General features: G+C 45.1%; 1 protein-coding gene across 2 annotated transcripts in view; it reads left to right on the top strand.

Annotated features, from left to right (window-relative positions):
* The first annotated feature begins 1,925 nt into the window (after positions 1-1,925).
* SLC44A2 (solute carrier family 44 member 2) overlaps positions 1,926-18,508 on the top strand; it is a 98,256-nt gene continuing 81,673 nt past the window's right edge. For both annotated transcript variants that reach the window (XM_053297530.1, XM_053297529.1), the window contains exon 1: positions 1,926-2,190. In XM_053297530.1, coding sequence (XP_053153505.1) covers positions 2,139-2,190 — 52 coding nt within the window. In that variant the 5' untranslated portion in view covers positions 1,926-2,138. The remainder of the gene's footprint in view (positions 2,191-18,508) is intronic.

Here is an 18,508-nt window from a genome sequence, read left to right as displayed (position 1 = left end):
AATTTATTGTAGTATTGTGAGTTGTAGTTCCGCAACATTCTGCAGACAGTTAAGAATCACTGATCTAGTTGATCGCTGAATTGGCTGAACTGGCGGGGTGGAGAAGAGGAAAATCCCTGGTAAATCCTCCTATCCATGCAGGGCCTGGGGTGGCAGCAACTGCCCCAGATCCCACACATGCAGGGGGACATCTAAAGTATGATTCAGTATTTGAAATGATCAGATTGATCCTCTTCATTCAAGGCAGTAAAACTAATCATAGTCCTAGGATCAAGAGCTATTTCAATATTGTGGGTTATTACATTGACACAGGATGCAGTCTGTGGGGGACATATTGCAAAATGTTACATATGCGGTGGAATGTAATATCTGCACAGTTTCACAAGAGCACTGTTGCACAAGCACAAAATTATGCAAATGGAGTTGTCCAATAGTGAGCTGTTAGGACCGGGGAGATCTGAGTTCAAATCCCCATTCAGCCATGATACTTGCTGGGTGACTCTGGGCCAGTCACTTCTCTCTCAGCCCAACCTACTTCACAGGGCTGTTGTGAAAGAGAAACCTAAGTATGTAGTATGGGGTACTATGTAGTACTCTGAGCTCCTTGGAGGAAGAGTGGGATATAAATGTAATAATAATAATAATTTTATATATATATATATATATATATACACAGAGAGAGAGAGAGAGAGAGAGAGAGATAACTGTAGTCAAGAAGAAATAAAAACAAATTAAAATAATCGACATAGCAATACCAGGTGATAGCAGATTAGAAGAAAAAGAAATAGAAAAAATCACAAAATACAAAGATCTACAAATTGAAATTGAAAGGCTGTGGCAGAAGAAGACCAAAATAATCCCAGTAGTAATTGGCTCCCTAGGTGCAATTACAAAACACCTTGAAGAGTACCTCAACACCATAGGGGCCACAGAAATCACCATCAGCCAATTTCAAAAAGCAACTTTACCGGGAACAGCCTATATTCTGTGACGATATCTATAATAATAACAGCAACAATATTGATAATAAAATTCAGCCATCCCAGGTCCTTGGGAAGGACTCCATGTCTGGATAAAACAAACCAGTCAATAACACCTGTCTGACTGTGTAAACAACAACAACAATTAATAAATATAATGGCACAAATCTGGGCAATTTTTGTTCTTGCAGAACAGTGCAAGCATGACATCTCCCAGAGTCTTAAAAAGGCCCTGTATCCATGAGGGAGTAATTGATGTTTCTCAGAGGGGCCCTATGGCACTCTACACTTTTAAGGACAGCCTTTGCTATATAAGCATTGTTCAGATTGTGTGAGGAAAAGAAGATAGTTTAATAACAGCAGCCTCACCCAGAGGCACTCTTATCCCTGGACTTCAGGGCCAAAGTCCAGGGCCTCCACCAGAGTTCCCTCTAAACAGGGATTCCCAGATGTGGTTCACTACAACTCCCATAATCTCCAAGCAAAAGTCATTGCAACTGGGCATTCTGGGAGTTGTAGTCAAAAACATCTGGGAATCCCTGTTAAAGGATTGCAGGTCTCCACACCACACCCTGTTAGATAATTGCTAGCTTCTACACCCTCTGGGGACCCCAAATCCTCTTTAGTCTGTCCTGGGTGGTGTGGTTTGTGCCCTCAAGAACCGTGTTAAAAATGATGCTTAACTTAGGGGAGGGGAGGCTCCAAAGGTCTTTAGGTCCAGGCTGCAACATTAACCTAGGCGCACCTCTGGCCTCACCTGTTCAAAAAGTCTCAGTCACCATCTGCCACTGCTTCCCTTTCTCTTTTTTATCATGTTTGAAATGCTTCAAAATGTATTTTGCTAAGCGGCTTTCCTGTATTCGTTTGCTGTCGGGTCACGGGTGTCTGAGCATCTTATACCCCGAAGTTCTTCTTTACACTCTTCAGTATATCCGCAGTCCGGCCCCGCCTGGGCTGCTAAGAGAGGAAGCCGGCAACAGCGAAGCAGCAGCCAGCCAAGGAAGAGGTGGAGGGTGGTCGGGTCGGGTGAGCGTCAGCCGAACCAGCTGGGGACGACCTCCTCTCTCGACCCCGCCTCCTCTTCGCGCCCTCGGGAGCCGCGCCCAAGCGACAGCTCCTGCGCTCGATCATTGCCGTCTGCGGCTGATTTCGACAGCGATGGACCACGAACCCGGCACTAAGGAGCCCGACGATGCTGACGGCCCTTACGGTAAAGGCTCTTCCGTTTGGCAGCTGGCAAGCGTGCGCTCGTGGCATGCATGCAGCCCCCCCGTCCCCGACGGCATTTCCTGAGCCAGGGGAGTGGGATGGAGGACGATGGGAGGGGTGGGGTACGACGGCGGGGGTCGGTGGGCTGGCAGCTGCGTGCAACAACGGCGCCGCCAATCACAAGGGTTCTTCTGGGATAGGGGACTCAGCCTGGATGGAAAGCTCCTTTTGACGTGTGGGTGTGCGGGAGGTGTGTGGTTTTAGCTCTGTATTACCTACCAGATGCCAGGCCAGCAGCATCCCTCAAATCGGGGAGGGGCAGCGCCTCAAAGGGGCCGATTGAACTGAGATGGGGATACAGGCGTCTTCTGTGGAAGATCTGTCGTTGTTGACCCTGTCAGAGGCAGCAGGGAGCTGACCTAGTGGGTTGTAAAGGCAGAGTTTACAGTAAACCCTCTGCGGACGGGCTGAGACCCTGAACCCTCCATCCCACCCCAGTCCACACCATACGATTGGAATTAGGGGCAGAAGAGCTTCCGGTGATTCACAGCACCCTCTCCTCACTGCAGCCCTTAACAGGTGTTGCCAGAGTGCAGAAAGAAAGACGCTGCTGACGGGCTTCTCACTCCCGATCCACTGAGGAAAATGCTAAATATCTTGCGTGGTTGGTTTTGGGCCCCTTGTCTCTATTGTCTGGTTCCCCCTCATGCCACCAGCTTCCCCTCTACCCTGTGCAAATTGGGTGCCTGTTTGACTGCCTGAGAGGAGACGGCTGGCATGATTTATCCTCTTAGCTAAGCAGGGTCTGCCCTGGTTGCATGTGAATGGGAGACTTGATTTGTGAGCACTTTTAAGATATTCCCCTCAGGGGATGAAGCCGCTCTGGGAAGAGCATCTAGGTTCCAACTTCCCTCCTTGGCTTCTCCAAGATAGGGCTGAGAGAGATTCCTACCTGCAACCTTGGAGAAGCCGCTGCCAATCTGTGAAGACAACACTGAGCTAGATAGCCCTATGGTCTGACTCAGTATATGGCAGCTTCCTATGTTCCTATTCCTTCTATTGGATCAGGATTCAGGAAGCTTCTGTCTCTCTAAAGTGCCAGTATGTTGTCTTCTCTAGAGCAGGCACAAAGCTGAACCTCTAAACAGGAAATAGGCAAGAGGGGAGGCTGTGAATAAGCAACAGTTGTCTGGCTGGACATGATTGAGAAGCCTGGTGTTTTCTACTCAGATAGTCTTTGAGCCAGACTGGAATTAAATGCTATGAGTAATACAGATAGTGTTTTCTGGCAAAGTCTGTTATCCCAGGGGATGGATAATAGGTGACTTTCAACACTTGCACAGTTTTATGTGTAACAATTTATATAAATAGTTTGTAGAAGATGTTGCCAAGGACACTGTCCCCAATCTCCAGTGCAAGTATAAAAGGATACAGAACTTGTGCTGTGCACTTCAAAACAAGCTTTGGAACATCTACACTGATACATGTAAACCAGGAACAAAGTTCAAGGAATGACAAACATGTAGCTTAGGAAGAAGTTATTATTGTGATGATGAATTTGAAGATGGACATATGTATTCACTTTTTGAAGAGTTCATGACTGCAGGAAGGTTGAGTCATTCACGCACAGTAATGGCAGTTGATATTAAAAACACAGTAATAAGAAATTTTGCAAAGTAAGCAATTGTAGGGAAGTAAAGCAAGTTTTGTGCAGTGCAAGTCTTTGCATGTCTATTCAGAAGCAAGTCCCCATTGAGCTCAATGGGGGCTTACTCTCAGGTAAAACAAATGAGAGATATGGTTAATATTGTGATTAAAAATAAACCCACATGAGTTCTAGAAGTCTACAACCTATTTCCAATCTTTTGGGTGCAGACCTTCCCAGAAATTGTTATCAACATGACTCAATGCAGATGGCAATAATTCACCATTATGAGTGGCATGGCTCAAGGATTAAATTAGGAAGCACAAGCTCCAGGGAACTGGGGCTTTGTGAACTGCCTTATATGGGGACAAGGAAAGGGATGAGAGTGAGGCACTTGCTTCAAGTTGGTTGGTTAAAAGGGGTCAGCAATTGGAGGCCCCTGTGCAAATCTGCCTCCCCAAATTCCAACCCAGAGGCAAAGGTAGTGTGATATAGCAAGCCACTTTATGCAGTGGAGTCACAACCCCTTGCTTAGTTCTCCAGGAAAACTAGTTGCTGCCTAGGGTGCTATGTTCAGAATGAAAAGTAAAAAGAGGCAGAATTTTCAGTGTACCACTTCCTGTGGAACATTAAAGAAAAGGAGGCCAAGAAAGCTCAAATTCTGCTCTGTGTAAGGTTGCAGCTCTCAACACCCTGTTGAATAAAGAATAAGACATTTTTGTAAAAATGCATGAAATTGGGCTGTATAGCAATAAAATGCATGCCAATTTGCTTATTTTGTTTAAATATGTTCAGTCAGCACTCTTGATTTGGAAGTGAATATTGGAATATTTGGATAATTGTGGGGGGTATGGCAAGGAAACATATGGGGAAGAAAGTGGAGCAAATGGATGGTTCGAGCAGAACTGAAGGCCTTGAGAATGTGCAGAATGCAGAACTCTACTGCTGTTCCACAGGAATGTTTCTAGGCAGAGCCAGTATATTTCTCGATGTATCTTCACAAAGCCAATAAAGCAAGAAACTGGCTTTGGTGTTGTTGTTTGTTTGTTTTAAATGAGGTCATTGCATGAACAGCAGACTCTTAATAGAATTTTTCACACAATACATCTAATAGTGCAGAAATAGGATTGCAGACTCTTGAAATAAAAAAAATTCTGGTGCTTGGATGGGGCTGTGAAAATTGCCTAGCAGAAAGCCCAAAAATAAAAGGATGGAGCTAGAGAGGGTCAAGTGGTGGAGTCTGTTAGACATATTATTTGTTTGTTTAAATGTTTATATTCCTCCCCTCCAGTGCAATACTGCTAAGGGCAGCTCAGAGAAATGATAAAATAGTCTGTACGATAATACAATTAACATAATAAAACAATATAGCCATAATAAAACTAAAATAAAAACCCAGCTAAAACTGGGTTTAAAAGCTGTAACCTTAAAAACCCACTGGATACAGTATAACTGTAGATAAAACACTAAAGTCCTCTCTAAAAATATGGATTTTACAGGCCCTGTCTCTAGTCCACACTAACCAAATCTGCAGTTAGTTTTTGCCCTGTACTAGAATATGTTAAATCTGTTATGCTGTTGTTACTTATGCTATCTTTTCTTAGGATGTTTTGTTACTCAGTGGGAATTCTTTGGGTGTCTGTGCTTGGGATTATTCTGTGTGAATATTACCTCTGATTCCACAGAAAATGCTCTATTCATCCAAGATGTACAGTTATTACATGTGCCATTCTCTTCACAACAGGAAAGCCTTCGTCATTAAATTCCAACAGGATACAAAATGTTGTGGCCCACTCTGGCCTGAGCCACACAGACACTAGAGAAGCCCACAGCCCACTTTGGCACCTCTTGGCACACAGCTTCTGAAGGCAACACCTTCAGTACAGCTTCGGGTACTGGAAAGAGGAGGGCTTCTCTGCCAGTAGGAGACCCCATCTGTAAAAGGGAGAATGGTTCGGAAAGCTTTGGAGGTGATGAAGGGCTTTTCTTGTGGAATGTGCAACTAGCCATGAAGACATAAACACTGCGGGGGGGGGAGGCTTGTCAGCTCCCTCCCTCCTTTAAGGCTGTTGCTTAGGGCTCTGTAGACACAGAGTGAAAGAGGACACTCTTCAATGTACCTTTAGAATTTACAAGACACCAAACCTTTAGTGGTTGTTCAGGAAATATATTTTTTGTGACTTTCTTTATCCCTGCATGGCAGTCTGCACTTGCCATAATTCTGATTTTTGTATTCAGTTTCTAGCTGATAAGGATGTCCTTGGAAACATGTGAGCAGTGCTTTGATAAACTTCCAGTGTGAGGAGGAGTGGTTGCTGAGCAAGACCTGCAGTAGGTCGCTAGTGCTTTGCAAAGTTATTTGTTTCTGTATATCCCCACTCCCATATATGAAAAGCAGAATGCTCTGAGCAATAAAAGGAAATATATTTGCATAACTAACTGAGGTAACGGATTGAGGTTACTTGGTGCTGAATTCAGACATTTTAGCACAATTGAACATTCACTTTCTGTTTCTTCTAACTTTCAACCCTTTCCTATCTTTATATTCTCTTTATTTGTCCTGTTTTTGTCTAAACCACTTCTAGAGGGCCCATGCACTTCTCACACTCAAGGCCAAACTAGATATGATGTGGAGTCACGTGCAGTTTTTCCCTGAGGTTGTTTTGTTTTGTTATCAAATGCAGCACCAAAGGCTACAATTTGAGTGCAAGAGTAATGGACCCTCACTTAGAAGAAGGTATGCATCCACATATTGGCCAAATTTACCCTGAAATCCCTGCAAGCTATCAGGGAGCACTTCACACACAATTTGGGTTTTTCATTGCATGTTAGAGTGTAGCTCGATTTATATCCACTTTTTGCATCAGTTTTTTTTGGGCAACTTTGAACTTTCATTAAAGCCTCGTAGAAAACTCCTAGCAAACTCCCAGCAAAGCCGAAAGCTCCGGCACTTCTGAATTGGCAACTATATTACTGGTTACAACTGCCACAAAAACATGAACTGGGCTTCTGAAAACTACAGGCTTGCCTCAGAGTAGGACATCTGAGTAGGCAGGCAATTAGAACTTCCACAGCTGGAGCCTTTGCATATTTGTTGAGAAGCCAGTCACACCAAGTTCAGTACAACTCAGTCCTAAGTAAGGGTAAATAGGATCGCAGCTTCTTTTGTGATCCTGAGTTTCTTCTCTTTCTGCTCTGGAGCCAATCCGAGAGAATTAAAACATTGCAAAAGTGAAGGGCACGATGGAAAATGGGCAGAGAAGATGACTGACTCAGGTGGTAGCAATTGGAAGAAGTTTTGCAACAGGACTCTGTGTGGGGCAGGCAGGGTCTGTTGAACAAAGGGGTGAGCTTTTTTTCTTCCTTGGAAAAAAGCAACTGAACTGTAAAGATAGGAACTCTGTAAAGATGGGAACTCTGGCCCATATTACTTGGATATGGCTAGCTGCACTGGGGAGAGAAAACAAAAACAGCCCTATTGGATCAGGCCCAATGCCTATCTAGCCCAGCTTCCTGTTTCCCACAGGGGACCACCAGGTGCTTCTGAGAAGCTCACAGGCAAGTGGTGAGGGCATGCCCTTTCTCCTGCGGTGGCTCCCCTGCAACTGGTAAACCCCTGCTAAATGAGCAAAGAGATACCTTTTAAAGTGGCGATTCTCTTATATTTAGGAGGAGGAGAGCAACTGGCCCTATCCAACCCTGCTGGTATCTTCCTTATTCTCTTTTTAGATTTGAGCCCTTTGGGGACGGGGCCATCTTATTTATGTATTATTTATTTTTCTATGTAAACCGCTTTGAGAACTTTGGTTGAAGGGTGATATATAAATATTCTTAGTAGTACCCGTGGTGGTATTTAGAGGCACCATGCCTCTGAGGCTGGAGGTGGCCTATAGCCACCTATTAGTAACCACCAAGAGACTTGTCCTCCATGAATTTGTCCAAGCCGCTTGTGAATAAGCTGTGTGGTGTCTGCCTCCCCCAGTCCATTGTGGGGATTCTCTATGTATTCATGTGTTTTCAGCAGTTTTGTGACAAACTCAACAGGTGCAGCTATATGGAGGAGAGGGCAGTTGCAACAGCTGAATGTGTCTGCCAAGGAACAGTTAAAGGTACAGGAGCCCTGCTTGAAAAATGATGGCAGCCCTCCTACTCTGGCTCCCCATTCCATGTTACTTGCTCTTTCCTATTTAAAGGTCACTCAGCCTCAAGTGGGCATCAAGACATAGAGCCTTTTCAGATGGTGATTTATACTACCTTGATTTCTTTTTCTTATGGGCAATATTGTTGGATGACCAGATGACACACAGCCCTTCCTGCATGTTTTGTTCATGATCAGTCCTTTTCAAGTCTGCTTTTTTACGGTCTTATGGATAGAGAAATATTTTGTGAGTAGGAGTGGTATGTGGGCAGATTGTGTGCAAACTGTAGAGGTGTAGTTAGCATCAGTGGCACTGGAGAGAGTGTGGCTTCGAGAAGTGCCATTTCCCACACACCCTCATTTCTGTACCGGAGCAATTATGCACAGTCCTTTTGTGGTCACCCATCAAAGTGTTCTTCATTGACCCCCAGCTATCCAATCTTTATTTTTACATTTTTGAAGGTGCTTTGGTGGCATAGCGCTTTCCCAACTACTCATCAATTAACCTTGCTTCCTCTGCTTTACTCACTTTCACTGCTTTTGAACTTCTTATGGTGGTGCTGGTGGTGGTGCTTGTTGGGGTCCTGGTTCTGGAGGCAGGCAGAGGAAGGGAAGGAGGGGTGTCAGACTGTTACCCTGCACAGGGGTGTGAGTTGGCGGCCACTGGCATTCAGCCTTGCTGAGGATTAGCTCTGCCCAGCCTAGCCAGGCCCATGGTGAAGGCTATGGTAATAACACCCTTTTCCCTCCACCCCAGGAGCTGGGGTTGGTGGGCAGACTGTGAAAAATGGGGAAGTGCAATGGTGGAAGAATACAATGACTCTAATGTGCATTAACTACCCATTCAGTCAAAGGCTTTTATAAGGCCATAGCAAGAGGATGGCATGGCAGCTAATGCTGATTAATTATGGAGGCCATGACCAGTTAGCAAGACAGAAACAACACATCGTAATCCTTCACACTGTGGATTCTCTAGTGTGCATGTAAAGGAACGTGTACTCGTGGACCTAAAAGTTTTTATAATATGCTCTCTTAACATCTTCCAGTTTCCATTATTTGTGTCTATAAACTGCCTTCTCATGTACCAGCAGAGGTAGTGGGCAGGAATTAGGAGAGTGGGCGGGGATATAAAAAAGGGGAGGGATACTGGGAAGGGAGGGAAGCCTTGGAGGACCAATAACCACACATACTCATGATGGAGATATATATAAACGTGAATGGGGACCTGCAGGAGGGAACACAATAGGCTAGTTCACATGATTGAAACTGGGTAGGACAAGTGTCCTTATCCAGTTTTGGGAACTGTGTGTGCTTCTGATTTTTGATCATGTGTGAGTGAAAAACAAGGTGAAAAATGGGGAGCTTGATCTTTTGCTAAGCTCCAACTGGGTAGGATGGATTTTCCTCCTGCCTCATTCTGAAACTTGGGATAGAATCTGGGTAGGGTGTGTTCATCTTACCCAACTGGGGCTTAGTACACGGTCAAGCTCCCTGCCTCCTACCTTGTTTTTCACTCACATACAATCAAAAATGGGGAGCACACAGAACCCCTGAAACTGGGTTGAACACTTGTCCTACCCAGTTGTTGATCATGTGAATTAGTGTAGTGTGTGTGGATGATCCACACTGACTCTGCGTAGGATTAATTGTGAGAGTCCACTCAATCTGGCACGTGTTACCCCTCTTTCTGGAAAGGCTCTTAGCTTCTAGTTGCAGGGGAGCAACAGCAGGAGCATGCCTTCACCTCTTGCTGTGGGCTTCTTGGAGGCATCTGGTGGACCACTGTGGGAAACAGGATGCTGGACAAGATAGGCCTCAGGCCTGATCCAGCAGGGCTGTTCTTACGTTGTTTAAAAATACTGCCCCCCCCAAACCACAAATAGCTTTCAGCCAGGCTTGACCGATGGCACCTAACTTCATATCTGGAAAGCCCAATTTCCCCAACCCCACATACAAAGTAGTTGGTTGCTGATTCTCATTGCTGAGCGAAAAGTGCTCTGCATGTTCTCACTCACTTACTGGTGAGTCTTGTCACTGAAAGAGAGTCAAAAGAGATTCCTGGTGGACTCTGGTCAGATCTGTCAGTCGGCCTACCTGCAAAATGCCTAATGCCTGTGCCAATTGCACCTTTTCTTTGGTGGCTTCTTGACATGCAGGTGAACAAAGAAATAGGATTTTCATTTGGAAACATCCTGTGATTATTGTGCTCTCTTTCCTCTGAATCTGGGTTGCTAGATTGAATACAGGCCCTGGCTGAGACTGATGGCAGTTTCAGCAGCTGGTTCTCCTTTCACCACTGGTGGTCTATGATGAAATGTTGCACAGACCGGGGGGGAAATACCATCAGTGCACAAGAGCCTTGTCCTGGTCTGATTCTGGAAAACCTGATGGAACTGCTCTTTGAGAGTAAGGCCATTGTTGCTGTGGAATGATGGAAGTTCTTGTCCAACAATATCTGGGGACCCAAGTTTGAGAACCCCTGATATAAAGGAGAGTAAATTTCCTCTTTTGCCCACACTGCAGCCCTGATCCAATTCAGCCCCACCCTCATAAGTGTTGGCTTTAAGCTTTGGAAAAAATACACTAGGAGATCCGATCAGAGATCTTCTCTTGCATCATTTCTAATTTGGCTCTTAGACTTGCAGGAACCTGGCCCTCTGCTTCTCTTTCTGTGCAACTACATATGATTTGGTTCAAGGATATGCCAAGGAGCCCAAGAGTAGTTGAGGGAGCCAAGAAAGGCAATTGGTAGCTCTTTTTACAGGGCCATCTTTAGGGCTGGGCAACTGGGGTGATCATCCACAGCCCCGCACTCCCCCAGGCCTTGAGCTCTCAGACCCCTGCCTGATCTCCTCCCAGCTCCCTGCACAAAAGGCAGGCAGGCAGGCAACGAGGTGAGTCGCTGGCTGGTAGGTGCCCCCATGCATGGCAACAGGTGGCAGCTCTTGACCTAGCAGGCTTCCCCCTGTCTCATGCTGATTCGCCCCCAGCCCTAAACCCCCTTGGTACAGCCCTGTCTTTTGATATTTTCTGAGCAGCCGATAAAAGCTGCATAGAAGCACACTTGCTTCGAAGTCATTTTCCATTTAGTTCACACCTTATTTTGTTAGCCACATGACAAGGTTGTGGGAAAGCTATTGCCTCACATTCCAAAGTAACTAAGAGGCACTGAACTGAGCTGGAGCACTGATGAATGTTGGAAGCAGTTCAGATTTCTCCATTTGCATGTGAAATTGGTTTTCAAGCACCAGCATGGAAATTGCAGTGTGTGGGCCTGCTGGCTTCTCCTCAATTTTTTATTTATTTAATATTCTATTTTTTGTGGTTGGTTAAAGCTGCCCCATGGTGCAAGTTTTTCTTGAGAACAAAAGACCCAACAGGAATGTCTATGTTGGTAGAAATACTCGTCTCACAGCAACCAGCTGCATTTTCTGAAGTTATTCATTCATAAATTCAATTTTTATACTACTTTTCCATAGCAGCACTCAGAGCACCGCACTCAGTGAGGCATCCAGTCAATAAATACAATTTAACTGAATCATGCAAAATAGTATGTTTCATAAAATAAAACATGCAATAGTTAAATAAAGAAACGGCATGCAGTTTCTTGGGCCCAACTGTGGCCCTATGTGAAGCTGGCAAACCCATGTATCAGGATTAGGCTGCTGCTGAATTGCTATAAAGCAAGGGGTGGGGGCACAGGATGGTGGCGTGGGGAGAGCTTTGAAGTAGAGCATGGGCGGTTGGGAAGAGGGAAAATGGAATCTTTGCCTGTGCTCCCCCCCCCAACTGCTCTCCCCAGATGTTTTTCCTCTGTGACAAGAAATATCCTCTGCCAGAAGGAAAAATAACTTATAAGTGGTTTTGCAGGTAAAGTGCATATCACAGAGAGTAGAGGTTCCCCCTACTAGCTATCCTTGTTCCCCGTTGCTTTGTAGGAATTCAGCAGCACTAGTGTTTGGTTGTGCCAAACACAATCTCTATGAGAAGAGAGCTGGTCTTGTGGTAGCAAGCATGACTTGTTCCCTTAGCTAAGCAGGGTCTGCCTTGGTTGCATATGAAAGGGAGACTAGAGGTGTGGGCAGTGTAAGATATTCCCCTCAGGGGATGGAGCTGCTCTGGGAAGAGCAGAAGGTTTCAAGTTCCCTCTCTGGCTTCTCCAAGATAGGGCTGAGAGATTCCTGCCTGCAACCTTGGAGAAGCCACTGCCAGTCTGTGAAGACAATACTGAGCTAGATAGACCAATATATGGCAGCTTCCTATGTTCCATGTTTAATTTGGCCCTTGAGGCTCTGAAACGGGCTCTTTGCCCTCAATTATTGTGGCTCAAAGAATTGCTGAGATCCCTTGAGATGCCCTTAGTTTCTTCCTCATCCTTTCCAGGAGGCCAGTGCATTAAAATGTGCCCAGACAGGACTGTAAAGTAGGATTCTGCATTGGTTCAGGACATCCCATCTGTGGATGTCGACAAAAGTTGCATCAACAGTAGGAAATTTGCTTTTCTTGCAAAAGTCCCCCAATCAATCATTGGATCAATCTTGTATGTTTGAAGAACCTTTAGCAGAAATGACAGTGTAAACTGAGCTTGCCAAGTAGACCATTGTGGTTAGGAAGCCCTTATCAAGGATGGTCTGATCTGGAGCAGGTGCTGAGGGAGTTCAGATGCAGCTGCAACTAGGATGTCCAAATGGTTAGAAGTGAGAATTCTAAAACATTGCTCTTCGCTCCACAGCAGCCTCTTCTGGTCACTAGAAGCATGAGGAGTTATGTTAATAGGTCTCTCTTGGTCAGTTAAGAGTCAGAATTGTTCATTTATTGTTGAAGGCTAGTACTTATTTGGGTGTGTTGTTCTATGTCTCTCTCAGTATGTGATGTTTTATTTTCTTAATAATTCTTTGTTTTTGGACTCAAGTCTATTGTCTCCAGATAATCTCTTTAGCTAAACTTCTTCACTCTGCTGTGTGAGGGGCTTTAATGTTTCTCCTCACAACCCTTGATACAAATTCAGAGAGTGAACTTAGGCAATAGATAGCAGACTGGCTAAAATCCATCTTTGAATTTGGCTGAGCTCAGGAGAGTGAGAACATGAAGAAGGAAGCTCTGCTCCCACAAAACAGTGCCACCTTCTACACCTCCATGAAAGACTTCCTGATACATCTTTTATTTATTTTTTATTAAGTACACATGTATACCGACCTATACAAAAAAGTCCCTGGGTGGTTCACAATATAAAACCCATTAGAACATTAACATAATTAAAACAAATATCTGTTCTGCACATAGGTTTCTGCCAAGTGACTTATTTCCTGGCATTTATTTCCCCCTTTACATATATATATTATTTAATTTTATTGTTAAATGTATATACCGTCTTTCATTAAAATAATCCCAAGGCGGTTTACAGCAGAATTTAAAACAAGATTATAAAGATGACACAATTAAAATATCAGCTAAAAATATAAAAACAAATCTGATTAAAAATGTTTCTTATTAGTGATTGATTTAGGAGTAATGGAATAACTGGCAGCCTTGTGGTCAGATGCAGGACATTCTTCCAGGGAAGGGGACTTCTGCTACAGCCTCATGTGTCTTTTTTCTCTCCACTGTCTTGTACCCTCTTTCCCAAAAAGCCACTGATGGTGCACTTAAGTTGAAATTGTCGTCGTCGTCATCTTTAGCCAAGAGAAGCTGCTACTTACCCTTTTCCTATCCTTGCTGATTCCATCAGCCCATCATCCTTGCTGATTCCATTCAGTCCTGTGAATCATGTCAATTCCAATCTGACTTGTGACATCACCATTTACAAAGAACAATGTTGTCCCTGCTATTTTAAGAGTTCTTGTTTCGGTCTCCTAGCATGCAAGGGTGGAGATTGCCTCGAAGTGTGTGTCACAGCAGAGGACTTCCTGATAAAGAGGCATTCTGGAAACAATAGCCATCTTGGATAACTAAACTGGGCTTTGTCCTCATAAGCTCAGTCTACAGTAAATGGTGAAGTGCAATGCTATACCCGGGACACTAAACAACAAATTAGCCCAGGAGAACCAGCAAGAGCCAGTTTAGTCCTGAAGGTAGACCAATTCCAAGTAGACATTCAAGGGCTACCTGAATGGCTTTGGGCAATCTACTGCCTTTGATATTAGTTCTCTAACATAAATTATTAATAGTAATAGTGGGATTAATAGTAATTATACTCACAGGGCTGTTGTTGATGGGCAAATGAGAAAATGATTTTAAACATCTTTGTATAGTTAAAAGCACTATAGAAATGGTTAGTAAGTTTTAGATATACACATATATACAACATATTAATATATCTTGTACCAAGAAGTGTTGAATTAGCCTTAGCAGATGCTGTCCAGTAAGCAGTTGGCTGTTGTTTATCTCTGTTAACTCTCAGAAGGCTTAGGCCAGGGGTCTTCAAAAACTAGATGGTTTTGGAGTATTTATGAGATTACCAGGCATTCGGTGTGTGTGTCCCCGGAATCAACTTCGCAATGCCTGGACCAATATGAACCAAATTGGGTACAGTTGTAGGGACACATAGGAACACCTCAATGGCGTAGTTTGTGATGATGTCATCCACCCTGATCTAAGGTGGCAGGCACATGAACTTTTGAGGTGCAAGTGGGCTAACTTGTGAACTGCCTAACCAATTTGAACCAAATTTGTTACAGCTGTAGGAACACACAGGGATGCCCAAATGGCGTGGCGTGTGATGTCATTCACTCCAATTCAAAATGGCAGTCATGTGAATAATTTGTGAACCGCTTAATCGATTTGAACCAAATTTGGTACAGCTGTAGGGACACATAGGGACACTTAGCATAGTTTGTGATTATGTCATCCACCCCAATCCAAGATGGCAGTCACATGTATATCTGCAGTGCAAGCAGGCTAATTTGTGGACTACCTCGTTTGTGATTATGTCATCCACACTGATTCAAGATGGCAGACCCGTAAACTTTGGAGGCCCAAGTGGGCTAACTTGTGAACCGCTTAACCAATTTGAACCAAATTTGCTGCAGCAGTACGGACACATTGGGACACCACAACGGCCTAGATTGTGACAATGTCATCCAACCCAATTCAAGTTCGTGGACACATAAACTTTTGAGGCACAAGTGTGCTAACTTGTGGACAGGATAACTGATTCGAACCAAATTTGCTACAGATGTTTCACATATGGATGCCCCAGTGGTATAGCTTGTGATGATGTCAGCCAACCCAATCCAAGATGGTGGATGTGTAAACTTTTGAGGCACAAGTGCACTAACCTGAGGACTGTCTAACTGATTTGAACCAAATTTGGTACAGCTGCTGGTGTTAACTGCAGATGAACCTCTCCAGATGATTGCAATAGGCAATGGGAATCATAAGATGATATTATCTTAAATACCCTGGGTCTAAGCACCTTGTATTTTGCCTGGAAACATTCTGAGGTGAGTCTCACAATCAGTGAGACCAGCCGGAGGGGGTTCTGTGGGGAGAGTGGGCTTAGCCTGCTCTCCCTGCAGATGATCAAGCCAGCAGCCCGGGTAGCCAGATCGGCCACCCACATGACTGCCGGCTCAGGGGCTGAGGGGATCATGGACTGTGCGGCCCCCAGAAGTTCCAGGATGCCCAGTGCAAGCACGAGGGGCTTCCTGGAGAGACCCCCAGGGTGGGGAGGCTTGTTTCAGCCTCCCGGCAGGGGTCTCCTCATGCGGAGCCACAGCACAGCAATACACAATCAAAGAGATGGGGTTAGCGGAGCTCTCATTCCGCTAACCTCGTCTAAGGGGAGGGCTACCCAAGCGGGTTGCCCACCTTGAGGACACTGGGCTCGCCTGCGAGCCCGGTGGTTCTCACGCTCACCCAAAAGCGGGCTAGGCTCCTTTAGCCCACTTTTGGCCGATTGTGAGAATCTCCTCATTGATAGCCAGTGTAGTTCTTTTAATATATATTGTCTCTTAGGGGTCATCTGGGGGTCATCTAACACTAAATCATTTGAAGGCTTCTGGGAATCCTATTGGATCCAATAACCTTCTTGGGTAGACCATCCAAATAGGCTTCTCAGCCCTGCGGAGGTGGGATGCTAGGTGGCCAGATTTGGCTTTTAAAAAGCCAAATTCTGGCTTACGGCCCATTTGACCCACGAGTCTACCCCTTAGGTTCTGGCAACTCTGGACTTCCAGCCTTAACCAGATGGTAATCCGCCCATGACAACTGGGAGAAACACAGGAGACCTCAACTTGAACAAAGTAAAAGATCAGATCACATGTGTAACCAGCAACATGCATTGGTCCTGAGAACACCTGGGATAGGTCCATAGTTGTCATGACAACTATGAATTCCTGAGCCATCCAGGAAAAATTGGTATCTCCCATTTACTCTCCCCCTTTCCCCCTTCTCATCTTTTGTACCCAGAATTTTGAGGGCAATATGCTACATCATTGTAAACCGCTTAGAGAACTCCGGCTATAGAGCGGTATATAAATGTAAGTGCTATTGCTATTGCTATTTTGATCCTCCTTTTTGCCAAGCTAAGGGCAAGAGTCCTTTTTAGATTGTGAGCCCTTTGGGGACAGGAATCCATCTTATTTGTTTGTTATTTCTCTGTGTAAACCGCCCTGAGCCATTTTTGGAAGGGCGGTATAGAAATCTAATGAATGAATGAATGAGTCAAACCACCACCATCTTGTCTGTCTTTGTCTTGTGGACTGGGAGCCGGCTGTGTCCAAGTATGCCAGAAAAAGCTCTCACTCCTCTTGCAAAATCTTGGATCTCTCAATAATGCATTCCCTCGCTCTGCCTTCCCCAGCTCTTCTGGCAGTGGGAATACAGTCCTGAATAGCAAGTGACGTCCTTCTCTTGCCAGAGTTGTGGGCCAGTAGCACTGTCTCTCACAGCCAGCTTCATGTCTGCTGTGACAGTGCTGGGGATCTCGACCACATATCTTTGGCACCGTAAACTCCTCCATTTCGCAGCCATGCTAGTAATTTCAGGGTGATAGGGCAGCCGCAGGCTTCTAGGGAGGCCCTCCAGGATATTTAGAGGGCCCCCCCATGCAGTTTTCTCCTCTTTTTTCTTTTAAAACATTTTAAGGGGGGGCTTGCAGCAGAGAGGGGGCTCGTGGTGGTGGTGGTGGGGGGCCTCCAAAGCCTTCACATCTGGGCACCAAAATCACCTAGGTGCACCACTGCCCAAGACCAATAGAAGCTTTCTCAACAACAGCTTCAGCTTCTTATACAGCCACGATAGAACATGCTTTGCCCCAGCCCTCAGTCCCACACCAAAGGCCCAGCCCTCTTTGGTGGCCACCTGCAGGTTGGATGCGCTGCCGGCCATGCCTCTGGCACACCCTCCTTCCTTATAAGCCCCCAAAACCCAGAGTCTCTCCTCTCATGAGAAACTCCCAAGACAGGGCTGATGTAATGTAATTAATGCCCGCAGGTGCAGATTATCAGGCAATCAGGAAAGGATTGTTAATGATGCTAACGAAGGCAGCAGAACAAAAGCTGGACAGAGCTGATCTTCTGGGGTGGGAGGCTGCAATAAATCTCCCAGTCCAGGTCAGGGAAAGAAGATGGCAAAGCAAGCCTCTTACTTTACCCCCTCCAGTCTTCTTTTGGGATTGTAATAATAATAATAATAATAATAATAATAATAATAATAATAATAATAAATCAATTTCTATACCACCCTTCCAAAAATGGCTCACGGCAGTTTACAAAAAGAAATAACAAGCAAATAAATGGCTCCCTGTCCCCAAAGGGCTCACATTCTAAAAAGAAACTTAAGACACACACCAGCAACAGTCACTGGAAGTACTGTGCTGGGAGTGAATAGGGTCAGTTACTCTCCCCCTGCTAAATAAGGAGAATCACCACGGTAAAAGGTGCCTCTTTGCCCACTTAGCAGGGGATCTGATGGGATTACTACTCCCATCAGCCCCAGCCACAATGACTAAAGTCTAACAACTCCTGAGGACTCATTCTGAGGACCCCTTGCTTAGGCAGACTCCCCCCCCCTTTTGAAACAATAACATTGCAAACAAAATTTGTGAAGCTGTAATGGAGGTTGTTTTGTGGTCTAATCCAGAGCTACAACTAGAGGAAGTTCGCTGCATTCATCAGCACATAGCCACAGGAATCATGGGTGTACTAGATGCATTGCAATACAGTTCAGGACACCCTGGGCATTTCAATGTATGTTCTCCATAGTGAATGTTCTAACATTCTAAATAATTGACATCCACAGACCAGCATTTTATAAGCAATAAAAGATGTATGAATCTGTTGACAGTGGATGTTGCCATCAGCCCCAGCACAACACTCAGTTGACTTCTGGGGCAGCCTACAGGGTGGGGCAGATGGGAAACCAACTGTTCTTTCTAAAAATAGCCTGGCAAGGGCAGGGTGGAGCAGAGGCCTTGCATTTGCTGCTGGCACTCTTTGAGCAATTGCTTCTGCCCCATTGGCTCCAAGAAGGAAAGGGTTGGTGACTGGGAGGTGGAGGAGACTGGAAGTTGAATGGATATGGGTTGCCAACTGA

Source organism: Hemicordylus capensis, chromosome 2 (genome assembly GCF_027244095.1).
Source record: "Hemicordylus capensis ecotype Gifberg chromosome 2, rHemCap1.1.pri, whole genome shotgun sequence".
NCBI classification, from domain to species: domain Eukaryota; kingdom Metazoa; phylum Chordata; class Lepidosauria; order Squamata; family Cordylidae; genus Hemicordylus; species Hemicordylus capensis.
This window is presented reverse-complemented; position numbering and strand designations above follow the sequence as displayed.